We start from the raw sequence: 18620 nt of genomic DNA, 5'->3' as shown, positions 1-18620 counted from the left end.
TTGTTTCTTATTTTCTAAAAATAGACGTGTTCTGCTTCTTGACGCTTCTGCATTCTCACATCAAAACTGGGAGTTCCTAAAATGAAAACCATTATATTTGAACCGGTGGCTCACGTTTTCTAAGTAATGAGAACGAAAATAAATATAAGAATAAATTGAAATTATTAAAATTATATCTATATTAAAAAGAGGAGCAACTTTAATTTATTATGAGCCCAAACAATGGATTCAATAAGTTCTTGACAATAACCATATCCGCTCAATAGAAACATTAAACTAAAAGAAATATCAAAGATGTTCTAATGATTCAATAATAATATTATTACTTTAACTCCGAGTTCTTAGTTCCTTTGATTGTATAGAACTTACAGATGGAATAATTAAGTCATAATTTATTGGCTTATTGTATTAGCGTAAGCTAGTGATGCTTTCGGCTATTGGACTCTCGCCATCTAAGGTGCAGCACTCCACCGCTTCGCCTAGCAACCAAAACATTTTAGTAATCATAGGAAAATAAAGCAAAAGCCTTGGGTAAAATAAAAACTGTTAGATAAGTTTAATAAATTATATATATATATATATATATTCTTTTTTTTTTCTTTTTTCTTTTTTTGTATATAGGCAAAGTAAACAGGCCAAAACGAATCCTTCTACTTTTACAAACATCTACTGGAGCTTCCTGGTATATACAAGTGTACAGAAGTCAGAAGCCAAAATAGGCAAGCATAGACTCAATATTTTGAAATCGAGGAAAAATCAAGTCTAAATGAGCTGCTACGCATGATACCCCAGATGTGAGCATTTCATATGATGACATCTTCAAAGACTTCATATAATCTAGCAATTTTAACCGCTTCTTCCCCAGGACCTCAACCAGCTGCCTGCTGCTCTTCTGCAAAACTGCATTAACATGGAACATGAGGTGAATAAAAAAATAGAAGCACAGAATTAAGCTTATCTTGGACTCTTATAACCACATGGCATGAAAAGATATATCTTATTGAAGGAATACGCACCTACTAGAGCCAGAACTAGATCCATTGCTATTGAAGGCAAAAGGGTCCTTGTAAAACTGAACCGAAATCAAACTTTCACTTGTGGCCACTGCTGGCTCAGGGGACCCAGGTAATCCCGCGGTTACGCTGCTTCTGGAGCTTAATCCTACGAGCAAAGTTTCACCAACATAAAGTTGTAAACCACACGGATATGCATAATTAAAATGTTTGGTCACAGACATTAGGAAGTTGGGTCCACGCTTCTGAGAGTTTATGGCAAAGTTCACCAACATTAAGATGTATACAATCACACACAAATAGGATTCATTAATGTTTGGTCACAGACACTAGAAGGCCCATCCACAGAAGACATTACTAAGGTTTGAAACCCAATTTTTTTGCACAAAGCATGGGCAAGATCTTTTTAACATTACCACACGCAAGCACAAAAAATTGTTGGTCAGACAGTAAATATCAGAAACTCCCCCACAAGGAAGAAGCTTAGGGTTTAACTTAAAATCGTTTGCTCAAAACATTAGCAAGATAACATGTCTCTATGTGTGGATTTATACAGGTGTTGCTTAGAAACCTGAAAGAAAATAAATTACTCAATTCCATCTTCCATACCATTTCAAGGAATACTTAACCTTTCAAGCGTCCTCAGGAGAAAAAAAAAAGGAAAAACTACAGTGAAATGAAGCTAATGAAACTCAGAAGTGATCTCATTACACCAAAGGACATTAAGGGAAAATGCTACTAATACTCCATCTCTTACTCCATGAACAGAATGGAACAAATTGATATGAATACAACTAGACGGTCATTTAGCTCATGCAATGAGGGATGCTAGAGTATCATATCATAGCTCGTAGGTTATTATCACAAATACAAGTGGACCTATTTTGAATGTCCAGTGCAAGCAAAATGAGAAACCAAGACACCCAATATCCCCACAGCAGGCATGATTGGTTGGCACAATAAGAGCAGTATTAGCAAAAAGATAAGTATCAAGAAGTATGTTGCAGGATGTACTAATCCAAGATGCAAATCAAAGTAAATCCCCCCTGACAGAAGAAGGTATCTTATGCACAAGAATGTGGATCCCACAAGCTTGTGAGAGGCCCGCATAAGATCGTTTTTGCCCAGACACAGTTTTTCTAAAAATCATCCACCCAGACCTTTCGTCCAGAACATCATCTATCACCATCTACAGAGGATATATAGTTTCACAATTTGACGCACAAATAAACTGCCATTGACGTATTACCATTCCTACAAAATTACTATATCCCCCAGCAAACTGCACTACCTCTGCACATTTCAGAGGGCAAATATATGATTTGTGGAAGGTTCAAAGAGTGAATTCTAGAGTAGACATCATGCATTATAAAGAGTTGGTCAGTTGGCATCCTTCTCTGATGCTTTAGTGAACAAAAAGCATAACAAGCAAGAGAAGGCAGCATATTGTAGAATAGGACAGAAAGGTGAGGCTTTCAACTTTTTCTGCAAGGTTTTAAACTAAATAATTAGATCTTGCAAAGTGAAAACTGTATTTGACTGTATTGATGAATCAGCACTATGCTTATGTAATGTAACATAACACTTGCAGGGCAAAAGCTTAAGGGAACTATATATAAGTTGCTAACTTGGAATAGCTTTAGATACTCAAATTTACTAAGGGATTTTACAAAACTTGCTCTGGGGAGATCTATGAATTGCATCTGTGACTCAAAACTCACACATACAGAATCCTACATGAAAACTCAGAAATCCTGAAGATTAAAGATACAGCTTAATACAATCTTAGACCAGTAACTATAACAAAAATTTAATGGTTTCTGATATTTAAAAAAATAACGAATTATGGTCCTAAGTATTTACTATATTATCAGACTCCCTTACAGATTAGAACAACAAAATTTTCATGAGTAAATATTTTTTTTATAAAGAGAACATTGACAAAGGCGAGTGCATGGCCTGGTATGTGAGAAGCATACAAGAGAAGCACAAGAACAAAAGAAGTACAGTAAAATAATCAAAAACTGAAGTTCCAAACATCAAATGAAATCCCAAGAAGGGTTGCAAATCCCTAAGGAAGCAATCCAAAGCCTTAGAAATAGATGCTTCAAGAATCCCAATTTCATCTCGCAAAAAGGAAATTCTGCACCTTCAACATTGTACACAGAATGACACGAGCCCAGTATATCAATGTTTCCAAACTGTGAAGAAACTAATCCTTTTAGGGTCAATTTTGGAAATTTTGACCAATTACTGAGTTTGCTACAATGCTATAGAACTGAAATGCCACCCATGAATTTAATGCACATAAATTATGGTATGGGGCACCAAAGAGGATAGGAAGGAAAAGGGGAAATCAAACTTTAAATTGCAAATATACCTTGAAAAGTTATGACGAGGAAGAAGACAAGTGTGATGACCATGGCAGATAATCCACTGTTCAAAGATGATCCCTTGCCTGCTTTCACTTTCTTCAGTGCCTTTATTCTTTCAATCCTTGCACGCTTTCTCATGGCAACATCAGCAAGCTCCCTAACCAACTTCCGGTCAGCAGCATCCAATGATGGGCCTTTAGGAGGTCTTGGCGGTTTGGGAGGCTTCCTAGAATTCTTCTTATGCTTCTCTCCTATGCACATCTTCTCAACAACAACCACTTGGTCTCGACTCTCTTCCTCTTCTGAACTCTTGTCTATCAACAACTCTACACCAACATCCACAACACCACCAGATTTCACCATATTACTACTCGAGCTAATGCCACACTCATGTGTAATTGCACCATTGAAATTCAAAATCCCACTGGAAACCTTTTTGAGAATTTTCTTCACTTGTCTCTTGCTTGAGCCAAGATCCTTGCTTGCCTCCTCTTCACTAGTTGTCCCACCACTTTCAATATCAAATTCAAAGTCATTTTCCCTTGAATCCATAAAAACTGCCCCTTTCACCTCAAATAAAATCCTTTATTTACCCACCTCTCCCCTACCCTTGAGAATGCAGAAACAAATGACCCCTTTTACCACAATAACAAAGTTAAACTCTTCAAACTAACACAAATTACACCATCACTTCAATACTAATCTCATGAAACCAAGCTTTCTTTATTTCCTTCCAGTTTCTCAAGGCAAGTGGATGATAAAAACTTGTAAAATCCTTTGAGCCACAGCTTAAAATTGAGATCCAAAAATCTAAAACAATTAAATTCTAAGGATAAAAAAAGAATCTAACCCTATTAAAGTCTAATTCTCAAACAAAAGAGCACCCAAACTCGCCATTAGAATCCTGCATTTATAATTGAAAAGTTTAGACAATGAAATCGAGAATTACTCTGCTGCATATATTATATAACCTCTCATAAAGTTTTCTTATAAAAAAATTGAGCTTTTTCTGATAAAATAAAACAGAGAGATTGCAAAAATGAATAAACAAAATTCAAAAACCACAAAATTTAGACCCCAAAAACTAACCCAACTGGAGCTAACAAACACAGGCGCTAAAACTTGTTAAAACCACTTAACCAATATTCCAAAACCAGAACCCCACGAAAATAAACCACCAAAAACAGAAACATTAACCATTGTAATTGTGTCATCCAAAACTAAAAAGAGCAAAAACAAACAAAATCTAAAAACCCAAATAAAAAGTACGAGGTTATTTACCTTGAGTCAAAGCGAAGAACCCAAGGGAATCAATGGGTTTGGTGACAACGTTTGTTCCCAGATAATAGAGTTTGTATGTCATGTCTCTCTGCGAGAACAAAGACATACAAGTCTTATTTAAATTATAACAATACATTATTATTTATATTAAAATAAAACAGTTTATTTAAGGTTTGAAGTTTGTTAACAATGTCATAAAACTTGGATGAAGAACGTGTCAGCTTGTCTACATATGGCAACGGCTAACTACAACTACATTGTTACAGATATGCATGACTCTTCATTCTGTTTCCACCGTTTGATCACTTCATAGAATGGTCACCATATCAAACGGTATAACTTTTCTAAGGCCCATTTTAAGAGAAAATGTTATATTGACAATAAATTATAAGTAACAAGATATTATTGGTTATTACTAATAAGAAAAAAAAAAATAATATGAGTTAAAATATAACCAAAAACAACTTATCACATAATATTTGTTATAAAGTCGTTAAGGAGATAGCGTCTCTCCTTTCAAGATCAGGCTGAAACTCAATACAAATTTTGTTATAAAAAGTTTATAAACTTGCACAGTAGTTAATTTTTTTTATCAGAATATGCAGAACTTACATAGTAATTACTAGTTAATGAATGTGATTTAATTATTTTCTCACTAAAGTTTAAATAATTTTGTTGTCAATTTGGTAATTATAATGGGGTGAGGAATTTTAACCTCATATAAATGTCTCTATTGGAAACATATGAATATTAATTAAGTTATAAAGTTCATTGACCAGGTTTAAACAATTCAATACTAGGATATAAATAAATTTTAATATTTGATGTTCTATTTTATTTTCACTTTTTTTTTATCGAACATTTATAATTGAAAAAATTAATTTCTTCCTTTTTCATGTTTTGGTTTATCCTTCTTACATTTAATTTTCTCTTACAAAGCCAAGTCCCAACTCCCACGAGAGAGGAATGAAATACCAATTGAAATACAATTCATTGGCGAGATTTTATTTCCTTCCATCTGTTTTAAATACATTCTCCATTATCATGTATAATGTAGCCCCTTGAATCAAAAACTCACTTCCGAGAATACCATAAGCACTAAACAATAACATCCTATCTATAGTAACCAATGGTTACCCGAAATGTCGTGACTCATGTGAAAAGATTCAATCCAAGCTTTACAGATTACAACAATGGTGTTCACACAGTAAAACACTCAGAAAGAAGCTAGAAGCTCAAAGAGAAAAGAGAGGAAGTTCGAGAAAGAAGAAGAAAGATTCTGATGAATGACTGCATTACTGTTCATTACTGTGATGTACAATATTTATATACACAAGGATCAATCACGGACTCAACAGAGATCCCAGAATTAACGGGATTGATCCGTAAATTGCGGAGAGAAATTAGGAACTAAGTAACTGTTAAAACTACCTAACAGACTGCCTAACCAACTAACAATAGCTAAACAAAATGCAGCGTAGCACATGGATAATATCAGATATATAAAACGCAGCGTTTCAGTAAGTATAAACGCAGCGTTTCATTAAATACATTCAATAGTCTTCGTGCAACCAGAACGGCATCGTTCTAATGAATTCTTGAAGTAGCCGTTGGGAACTAGCTGTTGGGCATGCTCTGTTGACCTTTGGTACTTCTTCTGGAACTACTCTCAACATCCCCCCTCAAACTCGAGGCAGTGTCAGCCAAGAGTTTGCGACGCAGAACCAGAAAATGGGGACCAGGCAAGGGTTTGGTAAAAATATCAGCGAAATTGTCACGGCCAGAGATGAACTTGATCCCCAAAGTACTCCGAAGAACACAGCCCCTCACATAATGGTAGTCAACCTCAATGTGTTTGGTTCTGGAATGAAACACAGGATTAGAGGCCAGAGCAATAGCAGAGTTGTTATCACACCAAAGTATGGGGATGTGAGGAAGAAACAACTTAAGTTCTTTGAAGAGTGTGCGAAGCCAAGCTAACTCAGCTGCTGTGGAAGCTAAGGCACGATACTCGGCCTCTGTGGAAGAACGGGAAACAGTGGATTGTTTCTTGGAAGACCAAGAAATTGGGCTGGAGCCAAGGAAGATCAATATGCCAGTAGTAGACTTTCGGTCAGTGGGGTCGCCAGCCCAATCTGCATCAGAGAAGGCTGAGAAGGTGAGAGGACCTGGAGCAAGATGTATGCCAAAATGTAAAGTGCCCCTCACATAACGAAGAACACGCTTGGCTGCCTCCAAATGAGATGTAGTGGGTTGATTCATGAACTGGCAGAGCTGATGCACACTGAAAGCTAAATCAGGGCGTGTGAAAGTCAAGTATTGGAGAGCACCCACCATGCTCCTATATTCAGAGGGATCAGGTAAAACAGAACCATCAAAAGGAGTAAGGCGCACATTAGGACAGCAAGGAGTCTTTGTGGGCTTGGAATTCTCCATGTGGAACCTATGAAGCACATCGGAGGCATATTTTGACTGACATAAGGTAAGCCCAAATTTGGAAGGCATAATTTGAATGCCTAAAAAATAGGAAAGAGCACCCAAATCCTTAAGCTCAAAAGCTTGACTAAGAGCAGTGACTAGATGAGAGACTTGGGAAGATGAGTTGCCAGTGATGATTATATCATCAACATACACAAGGAGATAAATGATGAGTTGATGAGAGTGATACACAAATAAAGAGGAATCTGCCATGGAAGCTTCAAAGCCAAGATGTAACAATTGAGAGGCAAATCTGTCAAACCAGGCTCTAGGAGCTTGTTTCAAGCCATACAAAGATTTATGCAACCGGCAGACATGATGAGGAAAGTCATGATCCACATAGCCTGGGGGCTGCGCCATGTAGACTTCCTCCTTTAGAAAACCATGGAGGAAGGCATTGGAGACATCCAATTGCCGGAGAGGCCAATGAAGGCTCACTGCTATTGAAAGAACAAGCCGGACTGTAGCTGGTTTCACAACTGGACTGAATGTCTCAGTGTAGTCCACACCTGCCTGTTGATGAAATCCCTTTGCAACCAATCTGGCTTTATAGCGAGCAATGGTTCCATCACTATGTAATTTCAGCTTATACACCCACTTACACCCCACCAAATTGATGCCAATAGGAGCAGGAACAAGAGACCAAGTTTTCTGCCTTTGCAAGGCAGAAAATTCTGCATCCATAGCTTGAACCCATTGAGGAAACTTAGAAGCAACCTTGTAGGATGGAGGTTCAGTATGAGAGTAATCAAGCATAGCCTTAAAACAAAGTTTAGGCTTAGTGATACCATTCTTAGATCTGGTGAGCATAGAATGGGAATTGATAGGTGCTGGAGTAGAGATGAGGGTAGAAGCTGAAGTATTTTGTGGAAGAGCAAGCGGCAAGGAAGGAGGAGCTGAGGCAGTAGGTTGTAAAGTGGTAGGTAAGTGTATAGGTTGAGATTGGGATGGAGATGGAGAGGGAGACTGAGATGAGGAACTAGGAATAGGAGCTGGACTAGGACTAGAGACAGATGGGATAGGAGTAGAGACATGTATGGGAAAAGAGGAAGAATTAGGTGTGTAGGGACCTAGGATAGAAGGCTGATTGGAAGAGTGAAGGTACAAGAGATTGGACAGCCATATGTCTGGAGTTGGTGGGTGAGAAGGTGTGACAGAAGGAGATGTAAGAGGAAAAGGGAATCTGTGTTCATTAAACAACACATGCCTGCAGGTATATAACTTGTTAGTGAGTAAATCAAGGCACAAGTATCCCTTAGAAACATTGGAATAGCCTAAGAAGATGCATTCAGCTGTTCTATGATTAAGTTTGTGTTGATTGTATGGTCTGAGGTAAGGGTAACAAGCACAGCCAAAAACTTTAAGAGAAAGGATATCTGGATTGTGGCCATAGAGTTTAAACCAAGGTGATATGAAGTCTAAGGTGGCTGTTGGAAGGAGATTGATGAGTGTCAGTGCTGACTGAACAGCAAAGGACCAATATATGGAAGGTAGAGAGGCTTGTGAAAGTAAGGTGATTGTGGTCTCAATTAGGTGTCTATGTTTCCTTTCAACTAAACCATTTTGTTGTGGAGTGTAGGGACAAGAAATCTGATGTTGAATCCCATTGGAAGATAGAAAAGACTCAAAAGACTTAGAAGTAAACTCACCACCCCCATCTGATCTCAGAATCTTAATTGTGGAAGAAAATTGTGTTTTAATCATAGCATGAAATATGACAAATTTAGAGTAAACTTCTGATTTATTTGTGAGCAAGTACATCCATGTAAAACGAGTGAAATGATCAACAAAGATGACATAGTATTTGTAGCCATTTATTGAATCATGAGGTGCAGGACCCCATAAATCTGTGTGTACAAGTTCAAAAGGAGAAGTAGCTACAAATCTAGAACTAGGAAATGGAAGTCTGTGCATCTTGCCATGAAGACAATGAATACAAGAATTTGCAAGATTAACACTATTAGGAGAAGACATTCCATTATTATGTAAAACATGTCTAAGAATTTGAGAATTAGGGTGACCAAGCCTGCTGTGCCACAAGTGCCAGTGAGAAAGAGACAACTTGACTGAATTACACAATTTATTGGGAAGAAGAAGCTTAGGAGCTTTATTAGGATAGATGGGGTAAACACCACCTTCACTCTTGCCCTTGTAAAGAATTGTCCCCGTGGCCAAGGCCTGAATTAACAAAGTATTTGCATCAAAGTAACAACTACAGTTATTATCATAGCAAATCTTGTGGACAGATGCAAGATTAGAAGCAATAGAAGGAACCCTCAACACATTTCTAAGTTGAATAGTAGAAGGAGAAGAAGGAATTAGTGAATTACCTATATGAGTGATAGGCAAATTCTGTCCATTCCCAACTGTGAGTTGTTCTTGGCCAGTGTAAGGTTTAGGAAAGCTTAGGTGGTTAAGGCTAGATGTGACATGATCAGTGGCTGCACTGTCTGCTAGCCAAGGTTGTTCCTGAGTCAACAGATGGTTGGATGAAGTGACCATAGCTGCTAACTTTGTGGGTGGATGCTTGCCTTGATAGGCATAGTCCATCCTGTGGTAGCAGTCAATGGCTGTGTGACCTGCTTTACCACATATTTGGCAAATTGGCCTCTCAACTCTAGCATTAGAACCTTGAGACTGTGGTGAAAAATGATTAAACTGACTTGAAGATGGACCTGGACCTCTACCTCGGCCTCTGGCATTGTTGCCTCTTCCTCTACCTCTATTAGTATTATTTGACTGATTGTAGGTATGAAAATTCCCACCGGTGTTATTGAACCTTGGTGTGGAGTTAACTGCCATTGCAAAAGTGGAGTCTTTGAACTCCATACCTTCATTCAAGGATTCTTCCTCTGCATTCAACAGAGTAGCTAGTTCATCAAAGCTGAGTTTTGTGCTTCTGGTTCTGATTGCAGACTTGAATGCACTAAACTCCCTTGGGAGGCCTTTGATTGCTACATGGAGTAGTTCTTCATCATCCAAAAGAACTCCTACTGCCATTAATTTGTCTCTGATCACCTTAATCCTCTGCAGATATGAATCCACAGAATCAGATCCTTTCTTCACATTATGCAGTTCACCCTTGAGATTCATCACATGAGATCGTGAAATTGAAGAAAACCTATGTTCAAGAACCTTCCATACTTCTTGAGCAGATGAACAACCAACAGTGATAGCCAAGACTGAAGGAGTTAGGGTAGAGCTGATGAAGGTTAATAATGCCTTTTCCTTTGACTTCCAGATGAGATAATCTGGATTAATCACGGACGTAACAGCTCCAGAAAGATCCTTGAGAAATTTCTCAGGAATAAGAGGAACTTCATCAAGAAGTTCAAGCATAGAATATGTTTCCAATACCATGGAAATTTGGTACTTCCAAACAATATAATTGGAAGAATCAAGCTTGACTGTCATCATGTTTGACATGTTTGACAGCAACAGTAGAGGTTGGTTAGTGAGATTGATGGATGAAGAGATTGAAGGCATGGTGGTGGAGGTTGACGGCACAGCAGAGGAAGTTGATGTTGAATTAGTTTCTGCCATTGTTGGACCTTGGGATCGTGGCTGCTCTGATACCATGAAAAGATTCAATCCAAGCTTTACAGATTACAACAATGGTGTTCACACAGTAAAACACTCAGAAAGAAGCTAGAAGCTCAAAGAGAAAAGAGAGGAAGTTCGAGAAAGAAGAAGAAAGATTCTGATGAATGACTGCATTACTGTTCATTACTGTGATGTACAATATTTATATACACAAGGATCAATCACGGACTCAACAGAGATCCCAGAATTAACGGGATTGATCCGTAAATTGCGGAGAGAAATTAGGAACTAAGTAACTGTTAAAACTACCTAACAGACTGCCTAACCAACTAACAATAGCTAAACAAAATGCAGCGTAGCACATGGATAATATCAGATATATAAAACGCAGCGTTTCAGTAAGTATAAACGCAGCGTTTCATTAAATACATTCAATAGTCTTCGTGCAACCAGAACGGCATCGTTCTAATGAATTCTTGAAGTAGCCGTTGGGAACTAGCTGTTGGGCATGCTCTGTTGACCTTTGGTACTTCTTCTGGAACTACTCTCAACATCATGAACTCAAATTTTTTTTTTTTTTTTTGGTTTATAAATGATTTTTCTATGCAATGTGCTTAGTTGCTTGCGTAACTTGCGTTATTGATAACCAACGTGTAAATAGGAATCTCTTCCATTACATCCTGAACAAATCTCTGTTTTTGAAACTACATTTATACAACTCTTTGTTGACTAAGTATTTTAGAAATATCTAACATTTTTATACATTGTATTGTATATCTAGAGGTAATTAATCGCCGGCAGCACAGTTAGGAATATTCTAAAGTCAGGAGTGCAGTGCTTTAGAAGAATGAGAGAATATTCATGGTACCTTCTTGGTTATCTTTTAAATGAAAAAAGATGCATTAATTTGAAAATGAAAGTAGTTCTATCACACACAATTAATTATATTAATGGGACAACTTTGGTATCCAATGTTGGCTCTTTGCCTCCAAAAAAATGTGCGCATGGACCATATCACTTAGGTCCACAGGAGCTCCACACACTGACAAGTTCAATTAGCATGATATATTTAAGGCTAAAATATAAAGAAATTGCACGATAAAAGGTATCTTCTAGTGCTGTTCAAGGGATCGAAGGTAGAGAGTAGAGACACAAGTGAGGACAAAGCATTTTTGTCTGATTAGTGTCTTTAATTTTTGCTGAATTTTTTGATGAAAAAAAAAAATGGAATAGTTACACATGGCCAGTGGCCACACGATTGAACTTGGACATGCATATATTGGAGAACATATAAAAGTGAATACGAGCAAAAATGAAACCCACAAGAGGAACAAGGTTTTCTCTTTATTATTTTATCCAATATTCATGAACAGGAATAGAAGATGAAACATACGACATGATGTAATACTATAATTCTTAATTTAAACCAATTGCTCCCAACCAAGTTCACCCGGATACCAATTACCAAATACAATTTCCACCCAAAACAACTTTCAATTTTCATTTATTTATCATGAAAACATCTCAAGGGAATAACATATTTATCAGAAGTAGCACTCTCAATTTGCTCCATATTAAGATTGCCAGCACCCCAGTTCCCCCTGATAACACTCAAGGGCTTGGCTTCGACTTCGAGGCTTCCACAATACACAGCCAAATCAAGAATTGGTTTTAAGTCCACCACATTTCTGCATTCAAGTTCAAACCCATAGTCCCTTCGAAGAAAACTTAGCAACTTATGTATCCCAACACCCACAAAACAAAAGAGAGGAGCAGAGAGAAAGTTGATTAAAGATTGAGGAACCACTTCCATGTGAACGAGTTGTATTATAATGCAACGAGAGCCCGAGCAAAGTTGCAGCGTTACAGCCTTGCACTTGGTGGAGTCATTCAAATCATTGAACTCGATGTCCAATCCAATGATTGGGGCCGACGGTTGCTATAGTTGCAGGAGAGTACGAGTTCAGTGATGAACCGGTCTACACTAGAAGCTCTATTTGTAACAGTTGTTTTCACTTTTTCACTGTCAACATTCGCCATGAACGTTGCCATTTTTTCTCCAGTAGAAATTCTCACTTCGTCAAAGATATATATAGCTGTTAAAGTATTTACTCCATTAGCATTAGATTTAAAGTACCTCCATTCAACTGCCAGTTCCAAAGGGGGCTTAATTCATCTTGGAAATGAGAGTTTTTTTAAATGAAATGTTAGTGTATAGCTTAGACTAGATTAGCACATTAGCCTCAGCCCAGTATACTGTACTTGTAGTTTACTCATATTACTTGTACTGCACATATACCTAGCCCATATAAGGCTCTCTATTGTACATTATTATTTACACATCAATATACAGACTATTCAGTTTTTTTCTCTCATTTTATATTGTTAACATGGTATCAGAGTCATTGCTCTGACCTAGTGGTATTTTTAGGCGTTCTTTCGCTGCCCTCACCTTCATCGGTAGCCACCGTCAGAAGCGAGTCACCGCTGTCACACCCAACCATTACCTCTCGGATCTAGTCTATTCATCAATCAAATCATCGAACCACAGTCACGACGTGATAGATCAGACTTCTCCAATCAAAACCCAACTAGAAACAATCCCAATGAAGCTCACATGCGTCGCCCCAAGTTTCTGCTTGTCGAAAACGCACCGCACGCGCTATCACACGCCACCGAGATCCTTACGCACCTGACAAGTTGCCGCCACGCAACTCTAGTCGCTACACATGCTCAACACCTCTGAGTGCCATGTCAGCCCTAGCACGTCATCTGCCACGTCAACAACACACGTCATCCAGTGACGTCAGCAAACAGTACTGTTGACTTCTGACCGTTGACCTGCACTGTTAATCATTGACTTTTGTGTTGACTTTTTAACCAAAGTAGAAATTTTTGAATGGGGCCTATCTTGCTCAGTTTTTCGCGTAGATTCCGATTTTGGGCTCCGTTTCTTCATTTAAGGTCTCTAAATCCCACTTTTTGGTCATTTTCTTCATTATTACGTCCTATCACCATTATGTTGGATGGTCCTACTAACTATCATGCATGGTCTCAAAATATGACTGTCTTTCTCAAGGATAGTAAACTATGGAGATATGTGACGGGTTCAATTCCTAAGTCAGTACCAAAACCTAAGTCCAAAGCCACAACTGTTGAAGATGCCTCTAAGACTGCTGATACAGTGGATGATTATGAAGAATGCCTAGAGGAATGGGAGAGTATTCAAAGTAAGATCTTGTCTTGGTTTATCAATACCTTTGTTCCCTCCATTCATAATCTTCTTCCTCGTCTTAAGACTGTTGAGGCTGCTTGGAAATTTATGGCTAATCGCTATAATTGCACTAATGATTCAAGCCTGGAGTTCCATATTGAATCAAAACTTTATCAAATGCGCCAAGAGACAGGTCAATCTATTTCTGATTTTTATTCTCAAACTTCTACTATGTGGGAACAACTCTTTTGCAAATCCTCCACTAGTGTGTTCTAAGGACATTAAGCTCTTTGTCAAATATCAAAATCGCCGTAATTTATGCACTTCATGATGGGTTTACGTGAGGATTTTGAGCCTACTAGGGCTTCTATACTTAGCCGATCTCCTACTCCTTCTCTTGATGCTGTAGTCAAGGAGCTCATTTCTGAGGAGAACCGTCGGCCTACTTATCACATGTCATCATCTGAACATGTATTGGCTACACCATCTCCATAGCCTCCCATTGCTACATTCACTACTCTTCCACGAATAAACTCTGGGCGTCCCATCTCTCAATCTTCCAAAGGTACTCGCTGCGAGTTTTGCCATGCCAAAGGCCATGACATCTCAATTTGTCGCAAACTATAGAAATTTAAGCAAGAGCAGAATAAAACTTCTCTTCCTCGAGCAACTGCTATATGTCCTTTAGATCCATCGTTTCCTACAGGTCCATCTTTGGCTTTCTCACTTACTACGGCTGATATTGAGGCAGTAATTCAACAGGTTTTATCCCGAACTTCCATTGCCCTTTCTGTCACCTCAGGTAAACAACCTTAGTTTTTTAATACTACATGTTGTAACCATATGACTCCGAATGAATCCCAATTTTTTGATAAGGCACCCTTAGAACACCCCACCACCATTTAGATTGTTGATGGAACTCATATGCCTGTTAGTCATAAAGGAACAATATCTTATTCTTGTTTATCCCTTAGTGACACTTTTCATATCCCAAAGTTATCCCTTAATTTGCTCTCTATTGGTCAACTTGGTGAATTAGGCATAGATCTTCTATTTACTAATCATGGTGTAGATGTGCAGGATCCCCGGACGGGTCAAGTGCTTGGAACAGGCCATAAGGTTGGTCGCATGTTTGAGGTTCATGACTTGAAGATTCCTTCACAGGTTGTTTCTGTTGCTGCTACCACTGCCACCCCCTCACCTAATCTATGGCATGCTTGTCTTGGTCATCCATCCTTATCTCGTCTTCAGTTGTTAGCTTCTCAAGGTCATTTAGGTTCAATTCAGTTTCAAAATTTTGATTGTACTTCTTGTCATTTTGGCAAACAAACAAAAATGCCCTTTAATTAATAGTGACTCATTTTCTTCTGCACCTTTTGATCTTATACATTCTGATATTTGGGATCTTACACCTGTTCCCACTGAGTGGGGATCTAGATATTTTGTCATATTTGTGAATAATTTTTCTCAATATACTTGGATTTAACTGCTTCACCATAGGTCTGAATTTATGTCTATTTACCAAACATTTCATAAAATGATTGAAACACAGTTCAATAGCATAAGTCTTTCAATCAGATAATGCCCAAGAATATAATGATAAATCTTTCCTATCCTTTTTAGATAGTCATAGGACCCTTACTTAGCGGTCTTATCCTTACACCTCTCAACAAAATAGTTGTGCAGAACGAAAATATCGTCACACTCTTGATGTTGTCTGCACCTTTCTCATTTTTACCTCTCTTCCTGAACGCTTTTGGGGTGAGGTCGCACTCACTGCTGTGTACACCATTAATTGTATTCCTTCACCAACTACACACAACAAATCACCATTCGAGTTTCTTTATGGTCAAACCCCTGACTACTCCTCTCTTCAGGTTTTTGGTTATGCTTGCTTTGTCTCTCTTCCTCCTTATGAACGAACAAAGCTCCAACCCCGTGCTCGTCTCTATTGTTTCTTTGGTTATGGTGTATCTAAAAAGGGGTTTCGTTGCTATAATCTCATTTCTCATTGCCTTCGTGTCTCTTGTCATGTTGAGTTTTGGGAACATCATCTTTTCACGAGTCTCCAGCAATTTCCTACATCCTCTTTCTCAAAGTCTCCCATTTTTACTGATCTTTTCCTCCCTCTCTATCCTGAACTTGTGGAGGATTCTTTGACATCGACTGCCTCTCCAAACGACTCATCCCCGGTTCTGTCCCCGACATATAACCCGCCTGTCTTGGATCTTGTGGCACCACCTTCTCCTGAATCTCCTATTGGTCCTGAACTTCGTCGTTCCACTCAGGTAAGCATTCCTCCCCCTTATCTCATTGATTATCACTGCTTTTTTGCTCTTACCACCCTCTATGAACCTCACACCTATCGTAAGGCTCATACTGACCCTCTTTGGCAGCAAGCTATAAATGAATAACTAGATACCCTTCATAAGAATCACACTTGGGATATGGTTAATTTGCCTCCTGGTCAATCTATAATAGGTTGTAGGTGGGTTTACAAGATCAAGACCAAGGTTAATGGATCTATTGAACGATACAAGGCTCGCCTAGTTGCCAAAGGCTTTACTCAAAAGTATGGCATTGACTATGAGGAAACATTTGCTCATGTTGCTCGCCTTACATCTGTCAGATGTCTCATTGTTGTAGCTGCTGTTCGCCGATGGCCTCTTTATCAAATGGATGTGAAGAATGCTTTCCTCAATGGCAACCTCCAAGAAAAAGTGTACATGCAACCATCCCCTAGCTATCCACACTCAGGTAGTCAAGTTTGTCGCCTTCGTCGTGCTCTTTATGGCCTCAAACAGGCTCCTTGAGTTTGGTTTGAAAAGTTAGCTCAGTTGTTGCTCAGCAGAGTTTCACTTCAAATCCTCATGACACTGCTCCCTTTGTCCAAAGATCCTCTATTGGTATCACTCTTATTCTTCTTTATGTTGATGATATGATTATTACTGGAGATGATTCTGCAAGTATCTGCTCTTTTCAGCACTTTAGTCAGCATTTTGGGATGAAAGATTTGGGCACTCTCAGTTATTTTCTTGGGCTTGAGGTTACCTCATCCTCTGATGGATACTATCTTTCCCAAACTAAATATACTTCTGATCTTCTCTCCAAAGCCAGTATCACCGACAACAAGACTGTTTCCACTCCCTTGGAATACAATGCAAAACTCACACCCTTGGACGGTGAACATATATTCGATGCTACTCACTATCGTCAGTTGGTTGGTAGTCTAATCTATCTCACTATTACTTGTCCAGATATTTCACATGCCGTGGGTATAGTTAGTAAGTTCATGGATGCCCCTCGTTCTGTCCACTATGTTGTCGTTCTTCGAATTCTCCGATATGTCAAAAGCACACTTTATCATGGTCTCCACTACTCCTCTCGGTCTTCTCTCAAGCTTCATCCTTATTCAGATGCAGACTAGGTAGGTGATCCGACTGATTGATACTCTATCACAGGTTTCTGTTTCCTGTTGGATACTTCTCTTGTCTCATAGCGTAGCAAGAAGCAAGATGTGGTTTCCCATTCCAGTACTGAGGCTAAGTATCATGCCTTTGCCAACACCACCTGCAAGCTTGTCTAGCTTCGCTGGCTCATGGCTAACATGGATGCTCCACAACCTACTGTCACTTTTCTTTATTGTGACAATCATAGTGCTATCTACATTACTCATAATAATGTCTTCCATGAACGCATCAAGCACATTGAGATTGACTACCACATCACTTGCCAGCATCTCAAGAAAGGCAATCTCAAGTTGTTCTCCATCTCCTCTGCTGACTAGCCTGCTGATTTTTTCACCAAGACTCACCCGCCTGGTCGTCTTTGAAATCTTATATCCAAACTCCAATTGGCTTCCTACTTGCCACCTCGAGTTTGAGGGGGATGTTAGTGTATAACTTAGACTAGATTAGCTCATTAGGCTTAGCCCAGTATACTGTACTTGTAGTTTACTCATATTACTTGTACTGCACACATATCTAACCTATATAAGGTTCTCTATTGTACATTATTATTTACACATCAATTTACAAACTATTCAGATATTCTCTCTCACTTTATATTGTTAACATGAAATACATTAAAGATGGGTTTACCCGATGAAATGCATTTGACCAATTTGCTACTTAATTATTTGGTTCTAGTTTATGTCGAACGTAAATATTGTGATCTTATCGGTAAAAATTTAACAATGGCCATGACCCAGCATGACATCCCCAGATTGGTGATTGCGAAAATGTTAAGCTATTACAAAGAGTCTTTTAACAAATTTAACAATAAAACAAAATAATATATATATATATATATATAAACCGCGTAAGAAACTTTCAACAATTAGTTCTAGGTAGATAAAAAGATGCTAGTAATACGATGAAGCTAACAACTCCCAAGACCAAGACCTAGTGATTTGTGAATTGGGCTGCGTTTGGTTCGTGTAAAAGTATTTCCGGAAAATATTCTATTTTCCGGAAATGCTATTTTCCGGAAAGGAAAATATTTTCATGTGTTTGGTTGCATTTCAAAAAATGTTTCGGAAAATATTTTCTGATGTTTGGTTGTGTTCTTGAAAATACCATAGAAAAACACATTTTCTACTTGTTGCTCACATTTTCTTACATTTTCTTGGTTACCAAACGATTATATAATATCATTTATTCCTCAAAACACAAACAAAACCCAGAAAAAAAATCATCAAATCCGGACAAACAAAGG

General features: G+C 38.3%; 1 protein-coding gene across 1 annotated transcript; it reads right to left on the bottom strand.

The window, feature by feature from the left end:
• Positions 1-303: 303 nt before the first annotated feature.
• Positions 304-4841, bottom strand: LOC126709709 (uncharacterized). Its single transcript, XM_050410037.1, has 4 exons — positions 4670-4841; positions 3394-4292; positions 1017-1161; positions 304-900 (listed from the first exon to the last, which is right to left on the bottom strand). The coding sequence occupies exons 2-4, from the start codon at positions 3938-3940 to the stop codon at positions 870-872; spliced, it is 723 nt and encodes a 240-aa protein (XP_050265994.1). The 5' UTR covers positions 3941-4292; positions 4670-4841; the 3' UTR covers positions 304-869.
• Positions 4842-18620: the final 13779 nt, after the last annotated feature.

This window comes from Quercus robur, chromosome 12, assembly GCF_932294415.1.
Source record: "Quercus robur chromosome 12, dhQueRobu3.1, whole genome shotgun sequence".
Lineage (NCBI taxonomy): Eukaryota > Viridiplantae > Streptophyta > Magnoliopsida > Fagales > Fagaceae > Quercus > Quercus robur.
Note: the sequence above shows the minus strand (reverse complement) of the source record. Positions and strands in the feature narration are given on the sequence as shown.

What these genes read in the sequence shown, in the direction of transcription:
- LOC126709709 (XM_050410037.1), bottom strand. Translation starts at nt 3,940, where the DNA reads ATGGATTCAAGGGAAAATGACTTTGAATTTGATATTGAAAGTGGTGGG. An exon ending in CCTCGTCATAACTTTTCAAG is followed by an intron (nt 1,162 to 3,393) that starts GTATATTTGCAA and finishes CTTTGCTCGTAG; the next exon opens with GATTAAGCTCCAGAAGCAGC. An exon ending in TCTAGTTCTGGCTCTAGTAG is followed by an intron (nt 901 to 1,016) that starts GTGCGTATTCCT and finishes ATGTTAATGCAG; the next exon opens with TTTTGCAGAAGAGCAGCAGG.